At 39.7% G+C, this 16,435-nt stretch overlaps 1 protein-coding gene across 2 annotated transcripts in view; it reads right to left on the bottom strand.

The window, feature by feature from the left end:
- FBN1 (fibrillin 1) overlaps nucleotides 1-16,435 on the bottom strand; it is a 156,842-nt gene that overhangs the window by 21,741 nt on the left and 118,666 nt on the right. For both annotated transcript variants that reach the window (XM_068143780.1, XM_068143781.1), the window contains exons 35-50: nucleotides 16,035-16,160; nucleotides 14,384-14,506; nucleotides 13,875-13,997; nucleotides 12,898-13,062; nucleotides 12,471-12,539; nucleotides 12,234-12,359; nucleotides 10,779-10,901; nucleotides 10,024-10,182; nucleotides 9,030-9,101; nucleotides 6,764-6,889; nucleotides 5,588-5,710; nucleotides 2,573-2,698; nucleotides 1,706-1,822; nucleotides 1,170-1,298; nucleotides 817-936; nucleotides 219-344 (exon numbers count right to left, since the gene is read on the bottom strand). In XM_068143780.1, coding sequence (XP_067999881.1) covers nucleotides 219-344; nucleotides 817-936; nucleotides 1,170-1,298; nucleotides 1,706-1,822; nucleotides 2,573-2,698; nucleotides 5,588-5,710; nucleotides 6,764-6,889; nucleotides 9,030-9,101; nucleotides 10,024-10,182; nucleotides 10,779-10,901; nucleotides 12,234-12,359; nucleotides 12,471-12,539; nucleotides 12,898-13,062; nucleotides 13,875-13,997; nucleotides 14,384-14,506; nucleotides 16,035-16,160 — 1,953 coding nt within the window. The remainder of the gene's footprint in view (nucleotides 1-218; nucleotides 345-816; nucleotides 937-1,169; nucleotides 1,299-1,705; nucleotides 1,823-2,572; nucleotides 2,699-5,587; nucleotides 5,711-6,763; nucleotides 6,890-9,029; nucleotides 9,102-10,023; nucleotides 10,183-10,778; nucleotides 10,902-12,233; nucleotides 12,360-12,470; nucleotides 12,540-12,897; nucleotides 13,063-13,874; nucleotides 13,998-14,383; nucleotides 14,507-16,034; nucleotides 16,161-16,435) is intronic.

The raw sequence follows: 16,435 nt of genomic DNA, 5'->3' as shown, positions 1-16,435 counted from the left end.
ATTATCTTCGCCTCTTTTATTGCAGTGTTCTTTTTAATGACAAACAGATGTTAGAGCAAGACAGAACCTGGCCCCAACTACAGAATTATCATGTTTTCCTTGTGAAAAACACTCTCCAAGTCCAGAGTCTCTTTGTTATATTAGAAACAGGCAATTAATAAGGATCTTAGAAAACAGCAAACAAATTCTGAAATGCCAGAAAACAGGAATGAACTTACCTTGGCATCGCCTTCCTGTTGAAGACAACACAAAGCCTTCTGGACATAGACATTTGAAACTGCCTGGAGTGTTGCTGCAGGTGCCCAGGGCACAAATTTCTGGCTGTTCCACACACTCATCAATGTCTGTAAGAAAAGTAATTAAAGAGATGAGAAATAAAAATGTTTACACGGGCAGTCCTACTGTGTAATAAGTAACCTTACATCATCACTGATACCCAACAGATTTGAAAGGGAAAAAGAAGAAAAGAAGGAAAAGAAAAGGTCAAACAAAGATGGACAGACAGAAAAGAGGACCAAGAAATCCAGAGGTAAAATCTAGGGTTACATTTTAACTCCTTTTGCAGTGGGCAAACCTTAATAACATACCCTCAAACAAACATTAGGGATTAGATTCTTCTTGGGATCAGATCAGGTAGTTCTGGTTCCAACAAAAGTTGGTGAGAAGTTTTCTGGGAAATGACTTACTTGTGGCTACAGTTCAGAATTGTACTCTGCCACAGATGACTAAACATTACTCATGTTTAGATGCAGATGAAAGTGGTAACAACTGCGAGTAGCTAGTAAAGGGATAAAAGAAGAATTATTCTGTATATACCTTCACATTTGTCATTCTGCAGGACATATCCAGGAGGACAGATACATCTGAATGATCCATCCAAGTTCTGACATGTGCCTGGTGAGCATTTCCCAGGATCCAATGCACACTCATTGATATCTAAAAGAAAAGAAAGACGATTTATTTGAGATATTTGCTTTTATCTCTATAAATCAACATGAATTTTGATTCCATTAACCTGATGGTCAAACCTCCCAGAAGCAGGAAAAGCATCCTCTTCTCGTCCCTTGCCATTGTTTTCTTCTGCTAGGTATTATGATGACAGTAGGACAGTTTCCTCTGATCTTACCATGACTATCTGATCATTTCCTACCATAAAAGAAAGCACTCACCGACACAAGTCCTTCCATCCAGAGCCACCTCATAGCCATCATTGCAAAGACACTGGAAGGACCCAATTGTGTTCACACACTGACCATTCCTGCAGAGCATTCCATTTCCACTTGCACACTCATCCACATCTAAGAAAAATAACATTGAAAGATGTATAAGAAACACCTGAAACAAGTGAAATTGGTTAGGTGAGATTTCTGTTTCTGTATCAGCACAGTAACTGATAATAATGCAAATAATGTCCTGCTTCAAAAGCAAGCAGAGGAGAAATACTGTTACTGGTCTATGTTATAAAATTGTCAAAGCAAGAATGGAAAAAAAGGAATGGTATATATCACATGCAAACATTAAAAAGGCTATAGAAAAGTGATCGCTGCATAATCAAAAAGGTCTTTTCAGACTGAAGAACCTGGGGTTTGTCATTAATCATTGATCATGCAAGGTGCAACTTTATTCAATACAACAGATGACACTAATGGTACTTTCATTAGAAGTATAAAATCAGAGACATGTAACTAGTCTCAGCTCCTCTTACCTATGCAGTCATTGTTGTGTGAGAGGATGAACCCCAAATTGCAGCGGCAGTTGAAAGAGCCAATGGTGTTTCTGCAGGTTCCATTGCCACAGGCGTCTCTCTCACACTCATTAATATCTACAAGGAAAAGTCAAGCACATAGCATTTGAATCACTGATGGGGAAAAGAAAGTTTGTAGCTGTCCCATAGACAAGAGAAATAATCCACTGTCAACAGAGCGAACAGAAGGAAGAAACCTTCCCCAAAAGAAGATTTAACACAGGTTTATATATTTGACATTAAAATCTACAAGTGCAATCAAGAGTTCAACAATCACTTATCTTAATGGTTCCTATCCCATTCTTTTCAAAGGAAGTCTAAGCTATCCTTGATCACAAGCATTCCAAAATCTCATCTTGCTCAGACAGATGCTACATTAACAGCTGTGAGTGAGTTAAATACAGAATTTCCTCCTTTATGAAGACAACTCTGTTTCTGGAAAGGGCACTTTTCTGGCAAGAAATCTAGACTTCCCTTACTCTGTTAAGAAGCTGTCTGTATACAATTGTTGCATTGCTGTATTCATCTATTAAATTTCTTGCCTAAAGGAATAAACGAGACAAGATGCTTCAGAAAATTCCAAGAAGAATGGAACCTTTTCCTGAAAAATGGAAGCATTAGCAGGATAAGTATTTTTAAAGGTTTGCTCTGCTGTAATGAGATGCTCTTCATTACCAGCCTCCTATAATCCTTAGCTGCCAGCTATACTGTTTTTGCACCTTTGCTGGTGGAAAATGGCTCTTGCAAAGCAGCTCCTTAAGACAGAAAGGCCAGACTTAATAACTATTGTAGGGGAAACCCAAGTACAGCTTAATTTGATATACTTACCCACACACATTGTTCTGTCATCATTGGTCTTGAATCCATTGTGACAAACGCAGTAGAAACTTCCAACAGTGTCAATACACTGCCCATGGCTGCAGATATTGGGAATTTCTTGACACTCATTTCGATCTGAAAACAAAGAGGCACAGTGAAAGGGAAAGCCTCTAAATCACAGGGCTGGAAAGATGCATTCACAGCAACCATGGCACTAGAATCCAATGCATGGCTCTAATTTAAAACAGGGATTTTAATTTATTAATTATGAAAACATTGCTCAAATCTCAGAACAGGAGCTATGTGCTTGTAAATCAACTTTTTCAGCATTTGTGGAGCTGCAAAACATTTGGCGCAAAAATATTTACCAAACACAAATTCTTGCTGGAAGGAAAGTGTATCACTGTGGCTTTGACAAGTAGAATTAATGACATGAAGTTATATAGGGAGATTTCCCAGTGCTCTACATTGTCTGTAGCAGACATGGAAGCCATGTATAAACAACAGTTTGTATCTTTCTCATGAAAGCAATGGGTTGCAAAAGAGAAAGGGAGATGTATCCTGCACTTTCCTCACTAAGACAGAGATAAAATGTGCTACAGATTTATCTACTCATTGTGCAGAGATAAAATGGGTATGTGTCTACATATGTGTTCTAGCATCCATGCCTCACACAATGTGATGATCCTGCAAATCAGACACAGCTCAAACAGCAAGAAGAGTTACTGTGTAGGGAGCCAGCAAATACTTTGCCAACAGCAGCAAACACTCAGCTGAGTAATTCTGTGGAGCGAGGTGAGGAACACGATCCTGCCAGCATGTGATGCCCTGCCTTACACTAGCAGGGCATCTATTATCCTAGCTTTCTGCTACCCTTCTTATGAATGCATTCGAGTAGAATCCAGGATTCTATCAATTGCAAATAAAACAAAATGTTAAGAGAACAAAATGATTGCTGTCCAGCACATTTTTTTTCCATGACAAGTCAGAAACATGAATCAAATTAGGTCTTTCTGCTGACCTGATCACCAACAAGAGCTGTTTTGATTCAGTATGCTTCCTGGGATCTTGTCTGCTGCAGTCCCAAAATATGAGACCTGAGGGGCTGCCATAAGCTTGTATCAGAATTCATTACATTTTAGCCTTCAGTAATTTTCTGTTACAATCTAAGCAAAGCAGATGCAGTTTCTTAACAAACTGTCCACAGTCCATTGCAAAATTAAGTCAAGTTCTTCCAAATGATAGAGGACTTCAAGTACTAAGTCCTGTTTTTCTGCCTCTCCTGCCTATTCCCTACAGTCATGTGGCACATGGACCATGCTCAGGATTAGTGTCCATCAGCTGGGGCCATTAATAACTCTAATGTTATTAATGATATTGCTGCTAATTAGGACTCAAAAGGAGACAGACAGAAACCAGTGCTGGGTAGCATGCTGTCTTCAGAACTCTTCATCTTCATAGCTCAGGAGAGAGAAACAAAATATGGCTATCTTTGGTGCTCCTGTGGGCAAATGAACAGTGAATAAAAGCCCCAGGGAAAAGTCACTTCTTTTAGGGTAAACAAAGAACATTGTGACTTTTCAAAGAACTGGTAGTCAGAATTGTCTTAAGTGGCAAAAATTAGTTTATGTGAAAGATTATTCATTAGACCACAACAGATAGCACCAGAAGAGTAACATTTTAATAGTAAGATAAATGCAGTAGTACCAGTGGTTGTGATTCAACTGCATGTGAACTACTGAGGTGTGATCATTTTCCATGCAGCAGCACAATTGATCCAATCCTGCAAGGTGCTTAGCACTCTTCTCTCAGCAGAGCTGTTGGCAATTTCCTTCTTTTGCTGGATCAAGTATTTTATCAACCACTTTTATTTTGGCTCTAATTGTGTAACTTTATTTTCACTAAAAATAAAATAAGAGCAAAATAGAGGGAAGTATTGCTGTTTGTGCCAATTTATGTTTAGTATTGTAACCCATATCAGAACCTTCCCTGGCTCTTCCTGTACTGCTGTAACGAACCCATAACAACAACAATTACATTAGGAACATATTGAATATTTACATGTGCCACTGCATAGCTTAACAAAACAAGGTTTCAGTTCTCATAGTAGTGTTCTGGTTGCTCCTACACCCTTTTCCCTTAAGTGTCACATGAAACAATGAAAAACTGTGCTGCAGGGAAAAGTACACTTCCTAAAATTCATGTACTCAGAAGCAAAAACTCAAGGAAAACATTGCCAGTTTCCCTTGTGATTATTATTCTGTTCAATGTATATAATATTTAGAACTGCTTGGCCCATAGCAGACTTTAAAATCTCTGCAATTCTTCAAGCAATCAAGATAACATGACTGCCTCCCTGGGCTATGATATTGTAAGAAAAATCAAACAGGTTAGAGAACCACAGGCCCTCTCAGTAAATATTTAAAAATAACTTTTAGAGGCCTGTTTAAATTCACATAAAAGTTAGGAAGGTTAACAATAAGTTTTAAAGTTAGTTATTGCATATGGCCAAGCAGGTAAGTTCACCTTATCAGCAAACACTCCAGGAAGTAAGGAGTTATTGGTGAAAAACAAAAGTGGCAAATCAATTGCTTAAAACACATTTAGGAAATCACATTGAAAATCAAAGAATTTATACAGAGGAAGGTTTCTGTCAGGACTGCATCTGAAATTTTACTGTCACAAAATAGTTCATCAAAAGGTAGTGAATCAATTGTCTTCCCACCCTAGACATGACATGGGCTGAAGAAAAATGTGTGCAGTTGGTGGGATAAAGTAGAAGGCAATCACCTACTCAGGTGATTAACTCTGATTTATGCTTCTGCAAGATGGGCCTTTAAGTCTTCTGGGCATTTCCAGAATGTTTATGGGATGCCCTAAAAGACTGTAAGAGGAGGGGTCTTGGAGCTCCAATCATCTCCTGGTACACCATCTTCCTGAAGAGGAGATAAGCCTTTTTATATTTCTTTAGACTTTACTACCACTTTCTGCAGACCCTCACCTAAACAAACCAGCAACACTCACCAGTGCAGCGGCCGGTGGATGTGAACCTGTAGCCAGGTTTACAGTCACAGCGGTAGCTACCAGCAGTGTTGACACATTCTGCATTCTGCTGACACACTGGCCCATTTTGGCATTCATCAATATCTGTCAATACAAAAAGGGAATTTGATTGTTATGATAAGCTGGAACTAGAAAGACATGAAAATCACTTTGGTTTTAGTGTAAAGAGTTACAGAACTTCTAATTCTGAAAATAAGAAAACACATTGGTGGAAGTAGATATTTGGTCACATTTAGATATCTTCCTGAAATAATCCCAAACCCACATGCTCCATCTGTAAAACTAAGTCCTAATTGGACAATTTACATAGTGGTTTTCTGAAGGTGTTGGAGGGCCCATGGAAAGCTTGTTGCAACACTTAACTTGGGCGGATTTTGGAATAAATAAGGTGCTATGTCACCACAGAGCTCCAGTGGAGACTACAAGAATCTCCCTTTATCATAACTGAATGTGATGATCACTACTGGACAGTTGTAGCTTTCAATGTTAACACCACTACACAATTTTAGGCAAAAAACTGTGACCAATTTTCCTTACTTAAGCTGCTGCAAAAAGAGAACTTTATTTTCCTAGAAATGTAACTGTGTTTCGGTTAGAAGCAGCATATAGAAGATGCTTCGCCTTGGAAGTTCTCAATGCCTTGCTTGCAGCACCCGTGCTGTCAGCAATCATAACCACAGAGAACGACAGCAATTTGTATTGCTGTCTTCAGTTTCTCCAATAAACTGACTAATACAGTACTCGTAAATGTTTAAATTGGAAAAAATTATCATGTGTTTATATCATTTACAGAAACCTTTGTTCCATTAGAAAAAAGTGTCTTGGAAATAAAAAACATTGTGCTCATGATCTTACTCAAGACTACTCCTCACTTTTTGGCTTTACTGTGAAATGTGAAAACCAGTGGTTCTTCCCATGACTGCTGACTCATGCTCCTTCAAGGCTTTAGATGTCTGATGGAAAATCTGCTGTTTTTCTATGCAAAGGATTTCAAAATGTCCAAATTAACATAGGTTTATTACACTGGTACCAGCATTTTCCCCTCATTAAGGATGCCCTGCAAGTATATCAGATTTGCCAGTGTCTGAATTGCCAGCTGGTGAGATCCTGTTTGTCTGAATGAGCTCAGCACTCTACCTTCACAGATCAGGAGCTTGTCGTTGTAGAAGAAACCCACAGGACACTCGCATCGGAAGCTACCAACCATGTTTATACAGATCCCATTTTCACAGACTCCAGGAATCTCTCTGCATTCATCAATATCTGCAAGAATATATTTTTTTAAATACTTGTCAACAGCATTTCATATTAAATCTGCTACATAATATGTCCTTAAGAGAACTATCAAAAGCATAATGCAAGCATCAGAATGTTCCCAGCTGCAGCAGACAGCAAGTCATTTCAAACTGCAGAAATGCAGGTATTTCCTCAGCTTCTGACTCTTCACTGCAGTGAAGATACATCCTGCCACATAGGAATGATGCAGAGTATAGCACATATCCTTCCTCACATCTCCCACCCACAGCCCTGATGAATCTTCTCATCTTCCTAATTGTGACCATGGAGTTACTGGGAAAGGCCCAAGGGAGACACAGCAACTGTCTTTGGTTCAACACAGTGGAGCATGACTGAATTCTGACCGAGCACTTGTCAGAATCAGTTTGGCACTGGTTTACCCTTGTTAATCTGAAGAGACTTTCATGTTTTTATGTAACAGTTTGGAAGTGCCAATACCAGGTAACATCTGAAGTGCTGCCAACGTGCTATTAATTAGATTGATTAAGCCAGGCAGCCAGGGTTTGCCAATGCTCTATATACACCTGAGTTAAGTAACTGATTTTGGCAGAAAAAAAACCCAGCTGCTATTACAACTAGATGTCTTGCCTACTGGGTCCTTAAGCTGTACATCTTTAATATTCTGATTAACATGAAAGAGTTGAGTGAATCCTCCAAAGCCTCTCCCTTTAGTAAAAATTGCCACATGCACTGATGTACAAAAGACAGAGAATATGGTAAGAAACAGTCATCTAATACATAAATTTCCACCACATCATAGGGTTTTGGGTTTTTTAAATTGATTTTATTTTGCTGCTAGAGCAAACTCTTAATTTCCCACATTAGATTCTGTAATTCTGAATCCTCTGATGAGGGATGAGTAAAATTAGTACTACTTTGTCTCTGAAACAACCAACTGGAGAAAATATACAAAACTTCAAACAGAAGAGTAGCATCACATAAGGACTGTAACCAGAGTATGACAGACTACTCAGAGAATTCTCTCTCAGAGTGTGTGCTACCTTACTCCTCTGCCTGCAGATATAAAGGACGCAGGTAACTTCTGCACAAAAGCACAGCTTGAGTGCAATAAGATAGCAAGAGATCTGCTATGACCCCAAAGCAGCAGGAAGAGCCTGTGATTTGTACAGCACAGAGCTATATGGGCAGCATGGGCAGCATGCACTGGTATGCACTGGTGGCCAGTGCAGGATGGCCCATCTGTTTCACTTGGCTTCTGAATGTACATTGCTCTATGTTATGGCAGGGCAGACAGAGCACTCCAATGCTCCTGGCACACATCTCACATGCTGCAGATGCAGCCATTGCCTGCACATGTCAGCATAAACAAAGGCCCAACTGGCATGAGTAGACTCAGCAACTATTTGGGCTAATGCTAACAGCTAGAAAGGAGAATTTTGCTTCCAGGAAATAGCCTGATAAATAATAAATATTCCCATTTATCTAGCTGGACACCTCATCACAGCAGCAGCTTAATGCTAAAGGACCTGATTACTGCCTATCAGCTGCCTCTGTCTGTTACAGGGCACATTATCTGCTTCTTATTTGCATTTTTGTGTGAATAAAAACAAAAGGGAGTCCCATTAGGGATTTACTCAACTCCTTGTCTTAGAATTCCTCATTCTCTCCCTCTTTTTGTTTTGCAATTTGTTACTCACGATTCAAATGTTACACACAATAACATATGTGAGAAATATTCGAGCTGAGCTGAAAAAGGATTTTTGTGTCAAACCAATACACAGGGGGACTGATGTGAAATGTCAGATTAAATCTCTGCTTTAGTTTGAAATAAAGACTCCCAGCTTCTCTCAGCCCAAATGCTGGTTGGCCTTACTCCCAGACCTCTTATTCTTGTTATCTGTGCCCTGCTCATGTAGGCCTGATTACAGTTTCTTTAGACCTTTATGTTGCCTTGATTACAAACAGCAATTATTATTGCTTCCAGCTAGGAGGAGCTGGGAAGAAAGTTTGCTGGCTCAGACTTAGACAGTGGGTTGAACTCCATTAGACTGTTTTGTTGTTATTTCTTCCATTAAAAAACAAACCTCCTCTCTTCCCTGGGCAGGGGTAGCATGGAATTTACTTCAAAACAGAAATTACAACTCACCGACTGGTAATCCTGTATAAATATCAATGAAGAAGCCAGGCCTTTGACTTCCACAGAGTGTGGAGAATTCATCTGCAACAGGAAAGAGAAATCAGCTATTACAGTATTTGGAATTAAGCAACAGTCAACAGCTCATTATTATCCTCTGCACAAGAAAATTTTCCTACTCTTTCAGCACCGGCAGGGCACATAGAGGTGTGCAAACCCGTCCACAAGGCTCATCGTGTGATGTGCTCAGCATGCACTTGGGTCCTCATTCAAAGGCCATTGAAATGAACATGCTGATTGGGATCACATGCTGATGTTCTTTCACATATGCTTATTTCAGCGCATTGCAGTTTTTGCATACTAGCCCAGATGCGACTTTTAAAAATCTGAACTATAATTTGGAAGTTATTCAAATAAGCACTTAAAAAGTTTGTTCTTGAAGCAAACCACCTCAAACTAGGATAAGATGTCCTGGGCTTAACTCTTGCAGAGTCCTATCCAGTGTGGAGGAGTCCTGCAAGCCCATACAATTAGCTCACAAACTCCTACATCTTACATTTAGCTACTTGACATAGATCATACCCAGATGAGACCAAGGTACCTCTGTAAACCCATGGCTACCACAAAAGCCCTTTGTGGTAACCAGCAGTCAAAGCACAGCAGACAACATGTTTGTTGGAGTAACGCCAATAAAACCTTGCCAGTGCCTCAAGACTGGATCAAAAAGCATTTGCAAAGAGACAGATTAATTAATTCAGAGCAAGAAGGCTCCCAGACAGGAAAACTGGCAAAAAGGAGGCATGATTCAGCATGAACTCAAACTGCTCCACTTATGCCTTCATTGTGAATAGGGCTGATCACCTTCAGGTCAAAAAAGTAATTAATCCCCTTATTTCAAATACACAAGAATAGACAATGAGATAGCATCTTTACCACTGTTACAGCCATTAACAGCAATTATGATGTTATCAAGGCTTTCAAATAGTTCCGTAGTGTAAGTACATACCAGTGCTTGGGATAGGGCACTGCTCACAAGGCCTGTTCCAAGCACGGCCAATGTTGTAGGAACAGCAGCACATTTTCTTGGTCATGTTAAAGAGCAGCTCACCATCACAGGTTTGATTGTCAGGGTAGTAATTTCTGTAACACAGACTTCTTCTCATATCTGTGAAAATGAAGAAAAACCCAGAGTAATGCACTAGCAGCTCTGAAGGGTTTAGGGGAAGGCTTTTAGACTCCTGTCAAGCAGATGCTGCAGCCCTGCAGAGTACTACAGAATAGACTGTTCCTAGATAAGGCTAACAGTACCAAAAAGGTTTTGCAATACACATATTCAGGAGCAACCAACAAGGCTCTAACACTGATCAGACTCATCAAAGAATTCAGTATTGGCCTTTTGCCCAACACAGAAAAAACATGAGCTAGTTTATGGTTCCCCCTAAGAACTGCAAACATATTGTGACTTCATCCTGTGAAGTGCAAGTAATTCTAGTAGTGTTTCACATGTAGAAGCTTTTAAAGCTGAAGCGAAACTTGGAAGGGATGAACATAGAAAATAGCAGATTAAAGGAGAAATTCTGATAAGCTATTGAAATATCTCTATTAAAAGTGATCTACCTTGCTTATTAATATTAATGAAAGAAACTTGATCTTTCATTTAGCTAAACCTTGTATAACTAAATCCAGAGAATTAGTTCTGATTTGTGCTGAGTAAAGCCCTGGCCCAAAGCACTAAGATAAATCTTTAAAAAGAAACCATACCCATGCAGTTGTTTCCTCCATTGACTTGCATGTAATCAGGAGGACAGATACAGGTGTAGTTCCCAACGGTGTTGTAACATGTGCCAGGTCCACAAATGCCAGGTGTATCACACTCATTTACATCTAGCAGAGAAGAATAAGGCAGTAAGTAGTCACAGGAGCTTTCTTATTGTGCCTTCAAGAACAAAAACGTCTCAGTAATACCCAAAGTAGGAAGGTACTGGAGGAGCTGAAGGGCCTCCTCACAAGGTCATTGAGCAAAGCCCACACACAGAGGGAAGTGGCAGCACAGGGGCCATTGAAAGCCTGTCTGTGATGCAAAGACAGGAACCCTAATTTTTCTAGGCTACTCAGAGACAGTAATTTGAGTTTTGCACTTGTTGCACAAAAGCAGTATTTGAGGATCTCAGCCATTCTCATCTCATCTGGATTCCCAGATACAGATATGAACCAAAGCTGTTCCTTGTGGAGTGTCCATCTCAATATGTAATGATGGTAGAACAGACTGGCCAGATGGTTCAGGTTTGTTTGACTGATGAAAGTGAGCAACTTTCCCAACACAAGACATCACCTTTACTTCATCAAGAGATTTTAAGCTTTGTTTAAAAAAACCCAACCAAACCCAAACACAACACCACTCTCACACCACCTCAGCTTCTCAAACTTCAAAAGTATTTCACTAGCCTTACCATTTTAAAGTATCTTTGACACACCAGTAAGGTAAGACATAGAGGTAGATTTCCACTTTAACATTTGTTGAGCCACATAAGCACAATATGAATGAAGCACTTTGGTTCAGCCTTAATTTAAAAGCTGAATCTTTTGTATTTCTGCAGTGTTTCACACATCATAGCACTGTATTAATATTATTGACAGTCTGGAAGGCTGAATTCAGATAGCCTGGACAACGGGAATTGCTTGAAGTTTTATATCTGGTACAACCTGACAGTTGCACATAATTTATTGAACACATGCTACTGACCGTGCTAAGGAAACAAAAACGTTTTGCAGCACAACCAGCATTTTCAGTTACGGGTGAGATCAGCAGGTGAGAAAATAAGCAGTGGGAAAATGGCATGGGCACACTTCAACCAGCCCAGCAGACTCATGGGACAAGTTTGCTCTTTATCTGACGGCTTATTCATTAGCCATTACCAAACAGCTATGTTTTAAAGCTGGCTAGTTAACTGTTAACTAAAACTGCAGGGTTTTATGGTTTTGATCAAAATATGCTCATTTTAAACAAATATTTGCATACACATCAAACATGATCAAAAAGAAATTTTCTCTCTTTCAATGCAAGACTTCAGGTTGGTCCAATTTTCCCACTTTAAGCTTTACATTGCTTGATCTGGTTGTGTTCCTTTTCAAGGACAGATTAATCCTTCTGCATACTGATCTGTCATAATTTTCTAAGAACAAAAGCAGAGGACTAGTTGAGTGAAGGCTACATACCATCACACACTCGAGTCTCCTCATTCAAATAGTACCCTGATGGACACTGACACTGGAAGCTCCCAAATGTATTGATACATTTTCCTCCTTGGCAAAGCCCAGGCAGTTCTTGACATTCGTCGATATCTGTTTGAGCAAAAGAGCAAACATTTAACCCACACTTCTCCATATAAAACAACACTCACAGAAGAGTTTCACACTTTTAGACAGGTAAATGCAGGTAAATGTAAACATTACCTTCTAATATAACTGTAATAGGGTTTGGTCGGAATCCTTCCCCTCCAGGGCAAAGAACCTTATATTCAGCTGAAAACAAAATAGATTTATGAACCTAAAATAGTAGAAACATTTTCAGCACAATTATTTTTGAACATTAATCATATTATTAGAGGTAATTTAAATGTAAAGTAACAAAGAAACCAGGTACAAGCATTAATTTTACTCGGCAACATCAACGGCTATTCCATTTCATACTGTAGCTTTTTGTCTAACAGCAAACTTGCTCAGAAGTGATAACAATGTCCTGACTAAATAATCCCTCTGAAAGACTAGTAAAGTTTTTGTTTAAGACCAGTGCACTGGTATTTGAGTAACCTGGCTAAATTAGGAAAAAATCCAACAAATGCATTACATTGCTGCATTTAACCCAGGAAAGATGACTTACTTGTGTTCACAAGCGGGCAATGTTCGCAGGGAACACCCCAAGCTTTGCCCAGGGAGCAGCAACAGGAGGCCTTGGAAACACCCACTCCAATCTCATTGCTGCAGAAGGTGCCACCATTATCCCCTCGGGTTTTAATGTCCAGATAACAGTTGCCAGATCGTGTATCTATTCAGAATGCACATAACAACAAACACATCTTATGAGAGAGAAAAACACAACACATCATTTTAGGATGAGGGACACCATCAGATGGCTCTCATTTCTTGCAGGACACCCAAAGAAAAGTACTTTCTGTTTCCCACGAGGGCCCAGCTTTTCCTAATTGGATAGGACAATGGCATCCCACCACTTGGCCCAGTGGGAATTTATTCATTTTGATTCACATTTTCACCCACATTCTTACATCCTTCCAGTTTTAGAAACCCACTGCTTTCTCCTCTCCTTGAGGTTATGATGCTTATGAAAGCATCTACTAAATGTTAGGAATTTCAAATACATCTGAATTTGAGGAGAATCCCTATGCCCTCTTAAACAAACAAAAGCCAAAAAATATCAGAGGATTACTAAGCAGTTGGAACCCAATACAAGGGAATTTCCATTAGTCAGGAAGCTGCACCTAGCCAAGCTGTGCTCAATGCTCCAAGAGCATGGGGGCCTTTATGCCCCAACTTCATTTGCCTGTCACCTTGGGACCAGCTGGATACTGGGTTAAGCTGGTTGAAATTCAGAATTGTCTCATGCCTGCTGTCAACTGTGGACAGCTGTAACAAGCCCCAAGGAGTTGGCTTTGGCAGCTGGGCACTTCTGGCATGCTACATCACTCTGGACATACTCCCACTGTACTATTACAACTTCTAAGCCAGAAGCAGTAGGGTGGGAGTTGGAGAGCCTTTTCCAGCCCCTTTCCATGACTGGCACTTTATTCCTAAGCAATCAGTCTTGAAACTTCACATTCAATATAAGGAGTGGTCCCTTACCAACACATCCAACTCCAGTGGGGTTCAGCTCAAAATCAGGAGGGCATTCACAGGTGTAACTACCAGCAGTATTGACACATGTGCCACTGATGCAGGTTGTGGGATCTGCACACTCATTAACATCTGTAAGAAAAACCAACACATGGTAAGCAAATACTCAAGGATAGTGCAAACCAGGGGTACATTAGGTATTGTCTGCTAACCACCATAAACCCACTGATCAGTAGTGTGAGATGAATTCATGATTTCACAGTAGGGGAGAGGTGATAGAGGGGTTCTTTCTGCTCTGTTTTTACCCTTCTTTTAAGCCACTGGGCTATCAGAGGATGACAAGGCAGAGAAGGAGTGTAGGAAAGGCAAGAAGGAGAATCCCATGTTATACAGAGGAGATGTCCATATTTCCCTATGTCCACTCTGATTTGTATAGCTTTTTAAAAAGAATTTCCTAAGGAGCTAATCAGAATACTAACAGAAAAGTTAAAAAGCTTGAAGTTCAAAATGATCTTTACCTGTGCAGTTACCACCACTTCTGTCTAACTCGTAGCCAACTTCACACTCACACCGGAAGAGCCCAGGAAGGTTATGACAAGTACCGTAGACACAGATGTTAGGAAGCGAGCACTCATCAATATCTGATAGAGGAAGAGGAGGAGAAAAATATGAGCTTTCATTAACTTTCAAATAGAGAGCTGCAAATAGGTTCACAAAACATGGAACTGGAAGCAACCATTTCTGAACACCATTTAAGACCAGAAAAAAACAACATGTGAGATTTATGTTGGGAACCTAAGGAACCTAATCTGTAACATTTTGATGGGAGCATAAAGCATGTTCCAGTGTCTCTGGAAGACATGCCAGAAGCAATCTGAGCTTATTAGGGAGCTAATCCAACAAGTAGCAAAACTAAACATGGCAGGAGATAGGCCTTAAAAAAAAAGGTTTATTCTAAATCAGCAGTCATCTACAGAAAGCTGGACATCACTGAAGGCAAAGCTTGTGCCCAAAGCTGAACTTGATGCCATCTTCAGGTTTCTGTGTTTGACAGATCTCACATCTGGCTAGCGGAACTCAATTTTGTGCCTTTTGTCCAAATCATTGCATCTGATGCAGTATTCACTGGATGTCATAGGCAGTGCACAAAGAATAACCAATCTGATACAATAAAAAAGCAAAACAGTTTGCAAAAGCCCTTCAAATGCTGCATTTAGCACACAGACCTGAGCACGGAAAGCCTCTTTCAGCAACACGAGCCAGGTTTTATGGAAGCTATTTAAAGTTAGCTAAAAGGTTTGAAAGTAAATCGTTTCATGAAACATTATGAAACCTAGTATTGTTTTAGTTTACACAAAAGTTCACTCTCATAAATTATTTCTTTTGGTAGATTACTTAAAAAAAATACACAGAACACTTGGAAAAAGCCCTATTTATAGAGATGTACTTATGAACTCCATCAAATGCCAGCTACTATGAGCTGTTACTATGTCAGGTGATATGGTTGCTTCTTTACTCAGTTTGTTAGCATTTTATCAGCTGAGGATTTCAAATGTCATGATCAAATGCATCACCTTAATCACGTTGGAAACATGTTTACTATTTGGTTTTTGAGAACATAAAGCATTTATGAACAGGTTGTAAGCAGTTAACTGACAACTAACTTTCAAAACTGAACAAATACTCAGGGAATTTTTATGGGGTTTTAGTGGTCATATAAACTTTCTGCAAGACTTCAAACTGATTCTGCACCTCACACAAGCCCTCAAAGCCTGTTCAGTGTGTAGCTGCCAGATCAGTGCTTTTCAGCTTCATATACACCAAGGCAAAGCAGCTTTTTCCATTTAACTCATGAGTAAAATTAAGAACTGTGTGCAAATGACAAAGACAAAATGGCAGCTGACAGTGCTATTTAGATCATCAGTCTGACCCACAAACAATACATTGTAAGATAGGCTCCAAAAAGCTGTTCTTTCTATATGCAACAGGTAGATGAGCACCTCGAGGCCCATAATAAATGTATGAAGTGAAAGAAAGCAACTACTATTGACATTTCTCTTGTAGTTCTCAATATGATCACAACTGCAACCAACTGTAAAATTTTTCAAACATAAAGTGCTACTAAGGTAGAAATTTGCTGAGTGTTGTTTAAAGCTTCCAGAGAATTACCTTCACATGCCTTCCCATCTGGGCTTGGCAAAAATCCCATGTCACATTCACAGCGATAACCTCCCGGGGCATTGAGGCACTGCCCATTCTCACAGAGATTCACGTTTTCTGAGCATTCATCGAGGTCTGTAGAAGGAAGAGAAATTGCAGGTTTACAGTAAATATGATTCTCTCACCAAAATTTTTTTTCAGCTGCAGCATGTGATGTTCCAAGGATTTTAACTGTTCTATTAGTTCTGAACACTTGCAGAAGAGACTGTATAACCTACTTCTGTGCAAGAGCTATTGCATGTAGCAAATGTGCCTGCCTCCAGCATGTCGAAAATACAGCTTCTAACCAACAGGAAAATCAGAGAGAAGCACAGACTCCTAATGCAGCTACAGTTAATAACAATCAAAGG

This window comes from Melanerpes formicivorus, unplaced genomic scaffold (assembly GCF_026170545.1).
Source record: "Melanerpes formicivorus ecotype bairdi unplaced genomic scaffold, bMelFor1.0.p_v2 SCAF_10, whole genome shotgun sequence".
NCBI classification, from domain to species: domain Eukaryota; kingdom Metazoa; phylum Chordata; class Aves; order Piciformes; family Picidae; genus Melanerpes; species Melanerpes formicivorus.
Note: the sequence above shows the minus strand (reverse complement) of the source record. Positions and strands in the feature narration are given on the sequence as shown.